The following is an 11,821-nucleotide window of genomic DNA, read 5'->3' on the forward strand; positions in this document are numbered from 1 at the left end:
CCCCCCCCTTTATTAACACCCATGTTCTAAATCCACACTAAAATGAAATAATTATCCTAGAAGACACAACTTACTTGGGCTCTCACAAACTTATGCAGGTCTGAAAGCAACCCTTTCGCTTCTGGGAGCATCACCATAACTGTGAAGTGAGCATCAAGTAATAAGCACATCCAATCCATAATCTGAAGACAAACAAGAAAAGCAGACTTACAATTTATGATATGCAAATGACACAGATTTTGATTTAAAAGCTGAACTCTGAAACATTAACTTCTAATGAAAAAATGTGTGGTTTCATACATTAAGGCAGTATATTTATTTTCCTATAATAAAAAGTGTTGCATTACATTTGGCTTCACACAGGTTACATTAATAGACAATATAGAATTAATGTAGTTGATTTAATATTCACAACTACTCACTAAGTCACACACCACAGAAACCAAAGGAAGTACAGCTCTTAGAACTAGCTTCTCACCTGACTTATAGTTGGACAGCATATTCCAGGAAGAGCAGTATTAATTTTTTCACTGCATTTCACATACAGGTAGTATAAATACCTGAGAAACAGCTAAAAGTAAAAAAAGTCAGAATATTTTTAATGGACAAACATTTAATAGGCTGATAAGTTTTGTCCTGTGCACAGCAACACTTGTAAGGGTATTTTAGAAATTTGTTTTTTAAAGCAACATAGATGCCTGTACACTACACACTGAAATTAAGTTCCTCTTATACCACCTATAGCTAGATGTTTGAAAATTCTCAGCAATATTCAGCATAAAGTTACATTCAGAGTTAAATCATTGTTCCAGTGCTTGTGTCAGAGCAACTTAATTCAGACAGGGACTCTTCTAGGAGCTTTGCTAAAAACTGTATCAACATTAACAATCTGAGGCCCAGTTTCACTTTCAGTAGCCAACAATGAATCGCTACCGGTCACCATCATGTGCTGAGCACAAGTCAGAGATTTATTTCTCAAAAAATAAGTAATCAAGGAGATGGGTCAGTGCTAGGATCAGCTTTGTTCTGATGTGGGTTTTTTTGTGAATCACTGGAAAACCATATATACACTCAGGTACTGTGGTACATGTGGTTCTTGAAATTTTATTTCAGGTTTTGAGGTGCAAAGTTGCCGGGGTTTGTTTTTTGGTTTTTTTTTTGTTTGTTTGTTTGTTTTTTTTTTTTTTTAAACTGAGAGGATCTTTGATTTGTATTACTTTTGGCATCTTACACAGCATACAGTTTGTTTTTCATATTTTCTAAACTTCTGTTTCTGGTGGGACTGACTAAATCAGAATGCCTCATTCCTTTCTTAAAAAGCATCCAAATCAAGAAAAGGTACTATACTTGCTAACAAAATATGAACAACATTTTCCAAGTAGACTGGGTCATAAGCAAGGACTATAGAAATCAATAAAAGTTCCATATGTATGTGGAAAAACGTGACATTCATTAACATTAAATCTTACTAGGCATTTTAATTTCATTTTCATGCATTAGTTTGTGATTCAGACTCCAGTAAGACTGGCAAGTTTCTAATACACAATTGAAATACACTCTTCCCTTTCCCTTCCCCCAAAATAATAAGGCGTTTAAAAACTTTTTTGTTTTAACATACTTACAACAGCTTGCTGAGCTGGAAGGTTTTTCAGATGAGGCAAAAGAAATGTTTCACTGTAAGCTGAATGGAGAACAGCATTTCTGTGCAGTACTATTAAGGAAATAAAATTGCAGGAAAAAAAAATACCAGTTTCTACAAACTGAAGTAAATTCTAATTAAAATATTTCTCTAGGTCCTTTGAGAGAGATCCTATTTCAGCTTTCTGAATCTCCATTATTTCTACCATGACACATATACAGCAACTGAAATATCAGAGTACAGTTAGCTTGAACAGTTCTGTTTGCTGCAGGCAGGTAATTGGCTAGTGTGTGCTTCAACAGGGAAACAATCATTGATACTATTTCCTCTTGAATAGACAAAGTTTTACAACACTTTTGCAATAATGTATGTTTAAACTGGTGTAGATACTTTGTAAAAGTTGTTCCTATTTATATTCTAAACCATTCTTCTGAGTATGAACATTTCTTATCAGAGATAACTTTCAGAAATTTTCAATAACAGAAGATATGTCTTTTAGTAATACTGAATATAAACATTCACATCACATGTAATGCACTGACTTCCCTTCATTAAAACATACAGAGGATACAATAATGCTGCCTTCTGTGGTCCAACAGGGCAGAATTCACCACCAGCCGTCAGATGGGCTTCCTTTGTGATTGTAGTATCCCAGATGTCCTGTTCCAGCTCAACATTGAAACCGTTTTCTACAATTTCAGTCTTAACTTCTTTATTGTTCAATTCAATATCAATGTAACAGATTACAGATTCTAGATTCACATCTATTCTTTGAAGATAGGCTTCACTAATGCTGTAGAAGAAAATTTCAGACATTTGATACATTTAATTATTACCTTTAAAATCAACAATGCCATCAATCCAACACTAGTACACACTGAACTCTTTGAAGCTTACTATAAAAGTAAAAACATATACTAAAATATAGAATCTTGCAGAATGAATAAAAGACATGAGAGAACAGTTAAGATTTTGTAATTATTAACCTTGAACAATACAGGTACTGCTCTTTTATTCCAACAATGTAAGTTACTATATTATTAGACATTGTCATGGGCTGATTTAAAGGTTATACCCCACTGAAGACTGTTATTACATTCTGACATCAGTGGAACTGCTTCAACCTTTAAGACAGTTACGATTTTCCTAGTATTTAGTAGTTCAAAATTCTAAGGTATGAAATGAGCAAGATCTGATGTTTCCAATAAAAAAAGAATCCTTTTTTCTCTGGAAACCTAAAAGAACAGTTACAACACTCTTGTCTTTTGGTTACAGTGCCTACCTAAAACTCCATCCTTTTGGGGATACAAAAATAATTTCTGTCATGAACTTACAAGAGTTAGTTGGGGTTTTTTTGTGGGCTTCTTACCCCAGGTGGGTTCCCAGTTAAGCCTGTTGCACAGTACACAGATAGGATGCAAACGCCATTCAAGCCAGCAGTGTTATAAAGGCATGTGTATTTAATTACCATTTACACAGTCTTTACAATTAACATACGCAACAGACATGTGCTAAAACGCCTGTCAGTCTGCAAGACTGCAACATACAGTGTACTCAGAATTAAGGCTTTAATGCACACTATTAATTGCTCATCTATAAAATTAAAGCCAGTCTTAGCAACACACAGCTTTTTATTTAGGGGCTTGGTTTGGTGAAGGAGTTAAAAAAAAAGATGGAAAAAAAGGGTGATTCCAACTTACCTTAAAAATACTTTCAAGCAAGCACAAGTAATTTCTTCAGGAATATCTGGAAACCGTTGTAAGCAGATTTGTAAGAGATACACGTCTTTTTTCTCCAAAGCAACAGCCATTAAATCTGGACATAAACTGTAATAATATGAAATGAATAGGCTGCATAGTTCACACCCACTGAAAACTACATTGACAACTATCGTAGAAGTATTAATCTTGTTTTACTCAAAAAAATCCATCTGGGAAGCGTCAGCTTCATCAAAAAATAAGCACAAGCACCTTCAATAGTAAATTCTGGGAACTCAAAGAGTGCTTTATAAAGACTGGATTTCTACTTTTTTTTTTTTTAAGTTTTTAAAGACTATTCCTTACATTTAAAAAATGCAGAATCATCACCTGTAAGACAAATCTTGGGTTTGGACTATCTGTAGCAGGAAATTTCGAGGGTAGTACTTTGGATTTGCTTTACATCTGTTTATAAGAGCGGTTACTACACATCCAATGGTGGCTTGGAGGTCTGGCATCTGTACTTTTGATATCAGTTGTTTCAATTCATCTTCAAATACAGTTGTAGAAGCATTCTGAAAATGACAAACACTGTGCAATTCAGAAGTACAAGGCATAGGTTTGAGAACTGTACTATTACTAATTAGACCAAGTAGAAACAGACTTATTTTGCAATTCAATCTAAAAAAATTTACAAAAAAACCCTCACCACTCTGCATTTTTGGAGTCTCTCTCAAGCATGAAAGAGCCAAACGAGGGTAACTACTCACTCTGGACTCAGGTAATGTTACTTCAGTAACATTAGCACGATGTCCAGTCACAGCTGAGCTATAGGTACATTCACACAGGAAGGGATGCAACTGGAAGTGTCACAACACTTGCTGCAAGTTTTAGAAAGGAACTAACCAGCTTATTGCTGTATTTCTGGTGGAATTTTCAGTATTCCAACTTTCTAGATCCAAAATATCTTCAACAAAATTAAAGTCATAAATAAGAATCTAAAAAAGCAGAGTTCAGGTGAAAAATCCTCCCACCTTATTTACTGTATGAGATTTTCATTAAAAAATAACAAATTTGTGCAAGTTTTCAGAACTCAGATAGCTATTACAAGCCCTGTACAGTTCACACAGAGAACACACTGCTATGACAAAACTTTAATTTCATGATCTCCTAATACTATTTCAGCACAATGATAATTATAATGTCCTCCAACTCACCTGTTTAAGGCATCTTTGTCAACTTGATACATGCAACAGGACATGGGAAAAGATAACAGCTTGAGACAACTAGAATATTCTGAGAATATCTAAAACACTACTTTAGAACACTTGGTTTACTTACTTTTAGATTTAGTAACAGCTGCCTAACTGATAAGGTGTCTGGCTGTACTTCAGCTACAGTGTTCCTTTTTGATCTTAACTATAAAGAAAAAACAAAAGTTATTATTCAGCTCCAAAAAGATGGTATATATTTAAGGATTTCAAACAAGATAACTGGGAACTTTACATGTCAACTTGCTGCAGAGGTTACAATTAGTAACTGGCCAGTCCAATTCCAGTGTTAGAAACAATAAGTGACAAATACAAAGTGAAATTTCCTTCTGCTACAACACCTACAAGTAAAAGTAGCAGCATGGGGAAGAGACAAGAGAAACACACCAAAAACCTCACAGGCTCCTGATGCTAACTTACATTCATTCTAGACTCAGATGTTACTGCTACAGGCTGCTCTGATGGAAGGGAAGCCAGCTCTTCATCTTCAAGGGTATTCCAATTTACAAATGAAGACACATCTGTGGACACAAAACCAAAACTATATGAAGGTAACACTTAAAGCACATTTGTTAAAGTATGAATATTGCAGCAACTTCTTATACTAATAGGTATTTTCTGAAGTATAATCCTAGTCCTTTTATGGCAAGGAAGTTTCCAGTTTTGTCTCAGCAGCAGGTAATTTTATTACTCTTTCCTCACACTGTTTTTCCATTGAGCTTCTGGGAGGCAGAGAAATAATTTATTACACAATTTATTGTGAGCATTACTTGCAACATTTTACCAGTGCAATGCTAAGCTGAAGACACTATGACAGTACAACTTTAAACTACAGTTTTCAAATTAAGGTTTGACATTGACCCATCTGATCGCAAACTCTTTGAAAATAATTTATAGGAGTCAGCACTTCATTTTGTCTCCAGTATTCATAGCTAGCATTCCAGTATTTTCAGTAATTCCAGTATTTGAATGACAACCCAGGTTAAGTGAAGCCACAATAAATTCAGACATCTGTGTGCTTTGGCATTCTTGCAACTTTAAATTTAACAGCTAGGAACAGAACACAGTGTTAGGTTACTTCAAGCTGTTTAGATTAAAATTATTTTACAGGATTATATGAAAAGAATTTTTATACAATTCCAAAGTTTTCCTTTTACAAGATATTTTCACTGCAATTATAAAAATTCTTACCAGGGGTTTGACTGTCCTTGAGCTTTCCCACAGCAGCTGCCAAGGATGATGTTTCACATTTGTACATAATCACAGTTAGCACTTTCCCATGAGTAAAAAAAAATTTTTCCTCATAACACCACAACTACAAAATATTAGAACATATTATTAATGAGGAGATGAGCAGAGAAGTCTGTTCCTGCACAAGCTGATGATTAACTCTCTACTACAAAATTCAACTAAGAGTCAGCGATCAGAGCATTTTAAATTATTTTTGTTAGCTTTAACACTTGTTAGCAGACCTTCATTAACTGTTGATTTTATACACAGAAATAAGAAGCCTTCTGTTGAGCATCTTCCAGCAATCTCTCAGAGTACAGTGGCTGCTTCTAGGCATTAAGTCCACTTGATAATTTTTATTTTTTAAATACTCTCTGTGCAATTTTAAGACAAAACCAATCAGCTGTTTATTTCCCTAGTGCATTTATTACTGAGGTGTCAATTTACTTATTGACACTTGAACATCTTGAAACTCTAGGGAGATACAGGGATCATTAAGGCTGTCAATTGTAAATTGTCTGAACAGAATAGATACTGGCTGGGTTTTCTGTTTAATTAGCTACATCATTCTCACCAAACAATCAAGACCATCAGAAGTGAGAAGGTACTGAGTTATCAAAGAAATTGCCATAGGCCACCATTATCCCACTAAATATTCTGACAAAAATTGCTCATCAACTGGTGAATATTAATTTTGTTTCAGAACTTGGCATTTGCTGCTCTTCCAGACAGAAGCAGAACTCTGAAGCCCACCAGTCTCTTCACTGCTATCACACCAAATGCTCAAGAGCCACAAATTAAAGATTGAGCTTACTTGTCCACTGGTTCCCAGGGGCAGTTCCTTTGAAGTTTGCAACGTCTGAAATTTTGTATTCCATATTGTTAGACACTCTAAGGAAAATAAGAGATAGATGTTATAACCCCAAAAATGCTACATTTGCCTTTGCTACTTTCAGTTAAAAACACCTGAGGAAACAGAAATAACTGTTTCAAAATAGCTCACTTAGTAATGTATTCAATATTAGGAGTTAAGTCATTCTGGTTAGTTCTCAAAAAAAACCCCAAAAAACCCCAGAAGATGAGTTTGTTTTCAAGAGCTTTAACCAAGAAGCTGTGGCAGGAGGGACAGCAGCCAGTGTGACTTCCAGTCAGGAAGAACATTTTGCTATAAAATGCTGCATACGGTAGCTTAAATTTCAATGATCCTACACTTGAGAAATTTAGGCATGAGCCTCAAGTGTTTGTTTCACTTATTTTAGATGTCCATTTCTTAGAAGACGTTAGGTCTGTTTCCCTGCATAGGTCCTTTTACAAGTCCTCCTTTCATTTTCCCTCCATCCATGAGTTCTCTTGGTCTTCTTCTCAACTGCTTCGCAAACACCAAAACAGCAAATACTGAAACACAGCAGTGAGTGCAGTCCTGCAACCCACACTGCAGTTCCCTGCTAAAGGTCATCTTCTGGCTAGTGCTCTGAACAGCACCACTCAACTATGTACTAGTTTCAAGAGCCAACTAACATTTTATTTGCACCATTTCCTGCTTTGTGCTTTGCCTAGGGAAATTTCAGACCTTACCACATCTTAATCTGATTTTCCAAGTTACCTTTGGATTCTTCACCAGACACAGCTAGTCTTCCTAATACTGCGACGTGGTCTTTATCAAGAACAACGAAAGAAGTTCCTTTTAGAACACTTCCAGATACCAAAAGGTTTAGTAGTAGTGACTTGGGCAAAATTTGCTCTTTCTCTTCAGTATTTTGCTGCAGAGGTATTAGAACCTTATACACAGAGTCGTTGGAATCTGTCAAAGAAAAGAGATGACATTTTTATCATCTGTTATCGTGGAAAAACTATTTGATATGATGTGGCAAGAGGATATCCAAAGAGAACAAGATTCAGTGAGTGCTGAAAGAAGAAATAATACTGCATATTTGAAGGACATGTTATGATGCAAAGCAGCAAAATAAAAGCATAGCTACCATGAGATCTGCATGGTACAAGTCATAACGTTTAGGGACAGTCAGCCTTTGCAGCCATTAAAGTACCAGAAAAATTTAATTGCTATTCCTACCACTAGCTGTTTCAGACAGTTTAAAGAGAAATGTTAAACAGTAATTCATAAATACCAACATTTTATGTTCTTCTGTACAATTCTTTGCTTTATTATCACATCCCATCAGAAAATATAACTTACACAAACACAGAAGTGTGATTATTTGCTTTTTTATGTATGCCACGAAACTCAGTGGTTTAGATAATTCCTGTTGTTCAAGCTTATATTTGTGTAGACTATTCATCTTAAGTTTCTGTACGTAGACAAAAAAATCCCCATCCTAAAACAAAAAAAGAAAATAAGTTTTCCTTTAATTTACACAAATAGAAATTCAGATATCAGTGCTGCTTAACTTTAATGTTAAGCAAAATTAGGAATATGTGTTTTCTATAGGACGTACAACCTAATTCAGAAAAGTTTGCAGACTCAAGCACATAAAGGAAATTGTAATTTGATGAAGTGAATGGATTCTCAGGAAGAAGCATTTCAATAAAGACAGATTCATGCATAATAGATTTTTTAAAAAACCATAAATCCTATTTAATATTTTTTTCCACAATAAGCAAGTATTTGAGGGCAATGAAGAGTCACACAATCATCTACTGTATTTAATCTTAATTATTCTCTGAAGTTCTAAGAGCCAGGCTCCTCATCCCTGAAAGCAACACACCTTCAATTTAACTGCTTTATCAGAAACAATACATATATAGGGTATTGATTAAGCAGGATAATGATTTCACTAAAAGCTCTTATAGTCCAATGAAACGGGTGATGGATTTTAGAAAAAACACTTAAGATTTGTTGCTATCAAAGTTTTAAAAAAAAGTATTCAACTCACTTTCTCAGTAGCAAAAATTAGGACAGGTTGCTGACCTTCCATAAAAGCTTCACTCCACCTAAAACCAGAAAGCTGTATGAATGTCTTCTAAATTCTAGCACTATACCTAAAGTCATAACACTGTTCCTTAGGCAGCTCTTATTTTTAGTATATCTGTATAAATAATTCTTAAGTTTTTAAAAACAATGTGTCAGGAAAAAAAGAAACCCAACCCTAATATCCCGGTGTTCAGATTTCTCCCCTATCCCCTCAAAAAAGGGAACACCTTTCATCATCAATTCCCCTGAGCCAGAAGCAGGCTTCATAAAGCTGTAGCACTTACTTGATGACTTCGTCTGAGATAACATTTTCAATTTCTTGTTGTGGGGCTTCCAAAAGGACATCTAAAGTTCGAACACCACCTCCTTTGAATAGTACCACTGGCCCCCCATTGGGTAGTGAATGTATTCTGTACACATCAGCTGAAAGCTACAGAGAAAAAAATAATTCTATGTTCTTCAGTACATTACCTTGAAAGCCAAGTGTTTTATCTGTGATTTCTTTTTGAGTTCTTTCAATAAACAAGTAACAGAAGAATGATGAACCTGTAAGATTCCTAATAATGTAGGCCTAATAGTTGGCAATTTTCTGAAATGCTACAAATATTGCAAATCACTACCCAACAAAAAGCCAGGGAAGTGTCTGGGTGAGCATCACATTTCTGAATCACATCACAAAAACATAATTGAGGGTCAGGAGCTCAAACAACTGTTATACAGCGTAACACAAAGCTTTGCTTAACACAACCACCAGCGGAACAGGAAAATCTATACTCAAACATCATTCACCATCTTTAAAGAAAGTCCTCTGAAACTTTGGACTTGGGATACAAATCATTTTAAGAGTAATACTTCGATGATCAAGTCTCTTGGTCCAAGTGGATTCCTTGCAATATTCCCGAACATCATGAAGTGCAAGTTAAGACAATGGTCGGCTAAAGTGTAATATTACTAGTACTATGGAAATTAGCATCTCTTCCCTCCACCAGGATTCAGAACATTAACATAAAAGTGACATACCTAAGAGACTTACCGTTGCTTTAAATACTTTGTCCAAGTTAATATCTTGGTTCTTCCATATTCTTAAAACCTTTAAAAGAAGCATCATTTTTAAGCACAACAAACCAGTAGCATATAAACTTCTCATCACGCAAAATTCTAGCAATTGCACATCACTGAAACACAGGGTGAAAACATGCAGAAAGTATTCACAGTAACCTTAGTGGAATCTGACCCAGGAGAAGTTTGCAAGGGAGGAAGGTGAAGCAGAGACAACAGGAATACAAAGCAAGCTTAGGAATCTTGACTTGGAAAGAAAGAACAGGAAAGAGTAAAGTTAAGGAAAAAGATACAGCAGAATTCTCAGTGACAGTGGATCAAAGTGATGGAGACAGATTAAGATACAGGTGACCTGATCAGGAAGAGAATGTCTCAAGGAGACCACTGAAAGGTCAGGAATGATATTTCATAAAACAACAATTAGAAAAAAGCTAAAGGTTCAGCATGTGCTGAGCACACACTACAAGTACACAAACAGGTAATGTTTAACTGTAAAATATGAGCAGAGAAACCAGGATGCAGGTATGAACTATCTTAACCATTTCAGCACAATAATCATGGTAAATGTCAACCAGCTTGCAACAGAAGAAATAACTTACCCTCTGAGAATGTATGCATGAGGCATTCCGCACTGAGAATGCTTCAGGTTTTAAAAGGCCACTGAACACCTGGTGCTCGGCACAGATTATCTCCACCTCAATGAGAAAGGAACACATGTGCAGCCCAGAACTGCACGGCCCTGTCCCCTCAGAGAGCAGAGATGACCTGAACTGCAAGAGGGTGTCAGGAGCTCCATGTGTTTACATTTAGCCAAAGATCTTGCACTGCTGATTTCCTCCTCATCTACATTCCCTCAGAAGACTCACTACATCCTTTTTTTTTTTTTCCTTTAAGAAAAGATAAACAATCTCACCTTGTCATCATGAACAGCTACGTATTCGTGAGTTTCAAAGTTGCATACAACTGGACATGTGATAATCTGCCCATGTTTAACTGACCAACAACCCAGTGGCTTCTGGTCTGAAACCTGAGTCAGAACAGAGACACTAGTTAACACAGAGCACAGCACGCATCGGGGGTTCTCATGATTCTCACGACAGAAACGCAAGGTAGCTACATCTGATTTGAATGAGAATATGAACACGGGGAAACTGCTATATTCAAAACTTCTGCTTGAGCATTCCTGTCTCTGACTTTAATACCAAAAACTTCAGAATAACATGGAAGAACTCCACATTAATTAAAAATTACTTCTTTTCACAGGAGAAATTGAGCTCTGATAGTCAGGTGGGCTTATGTCATGAAGCACAGGTATGATGCATGGCTTTTCCAAGGGAAGATATTACTGTTAACTAGTGCAAGTTACCTTTACTAACACAATCATGCAGAAAAGCCACGCTTTTTCTCTTCCTATTTCAGAGTAAGTTACAGAGACCAAGAGCAATGAATTTCACTGTCTAAACTCACATTATCTATGATTTAATTCTGGCTGCTCAGAGGGTTCTCCATCCCCTCTCCTCAGCCTAGAGCTACACTGGGCATATTTACCAACATGTTCATGTTCTCATGTATGGTCTTGGCAGTGGCACTAAACAACTCAAAGGAGGTTGTATCACGAATCCACTAAGATACAATCCCTAGCGCCATGAAGGTGAAGGTCAATTAAAGATAGAAACCCAAATATTTTCCTGAAGTTTCTCACTACGGTTTGCTGAAATATATGCATACGCTAACAGCTTTTGAGTTTCAATTGCAAACTAAAAATCTTTCCTCTTCCAGCCAACTTCCAGGAAGGCAGCTGACCCAAGACAGCCGGACGAAACGCCTGTCACCGTGGCTACGGTAAGGAAATGTCGCAGACCCTGCAGCTCCGGGACACAAGGATTTCTTGGGGTGAGGAATGGAGGGAGAAAACCAAGGAGAAATGCGCAAGCAACCGCCTAAGCCGACGCCCGCCCGCTGGCAGGCCGGGGGGCCGCCGGAGAGCGCAGGTGAG

The 11,821-nt window shown here is 36.4% G+C and overlaps 1 protein-coding gene across 1 annotated transcript in view; it reads right to left on the bottom strand.

The window, feature by feature from the left end:
• The window catches only part of NOL11 (nucleolar protein 11), a 16,271-nt gene that overhangs the window by 1,762 nt on the left and 2,688 nt on the right, over nt 1–11,821 (bottom strand). The window contains exons 2-17 of the mRNA XM_026861304.1: nt 10,739–10,944; nt 9,800–9,856; nt 9,051–9,196; nt 8,729–8,786; nt 8,032–8,170; nt 7,441–7,638; nt 6,652–6,728; nt 5,799–5,922; nt 5,028–5,128; nt 4,678–4,755; nt 3,727–3,911; nt 3,340–3,465; nt 2,211–2,432; nt 1,623–1,701; nt 479–571; nt 75–182 (exon numbers count right to left, since the gene is read on the bottom strand). Of these exons, the coding sequence (XP_026717105.1) occupies nt 75–182; nt 479–571; nt 1,623–1,701; nt 2,211–2,432; nt 3,340–3,465; nt 3,727–3,911; nt 4,678–4,755; nt 5,028–5,128; nt 5,799–5,922; nt 6,652–6,728; nt 7,441–7,638; nt 8,032–8,170; nt 8,729–8,786; nt 9,051–9,196; nt 9,800–9,856; nt 10,739–10,944 (1,997 nt within the window). The remainder of the gene's footprint in view (nt 1–74; nt 183–478; nt 572–1,622; nt 1,702–2,210; nt 2,433–3,339; nt 3,466–3,726; nt 3,912–4,677; nt 4,756–5,027; nt 5,129–5,798; nt 5,923–6,651; nt 6,729–7,440; nt 7,639–8,031; nt 8,171–8,728; nt 8,787–9,050; nt 9,197–9,799; nt 9,857–10,738; nt 10,945–11,821) is intronic.

The sequence above is a fragment of the Athene cunicularia genome, assembly GCF_003259725.1.
Source record: "Athene cunicularia isolate RWA chromosome 18 unlocalized genomic scaffold, athCun1 chr18_part1, whole genome shotgun sequence".
NCBI classification, from domain to species: Eukaryota; Metazoa; Chordata; class Aves; order Strigiformes; family Strigidae; genus Athene; species Athene cunicularia.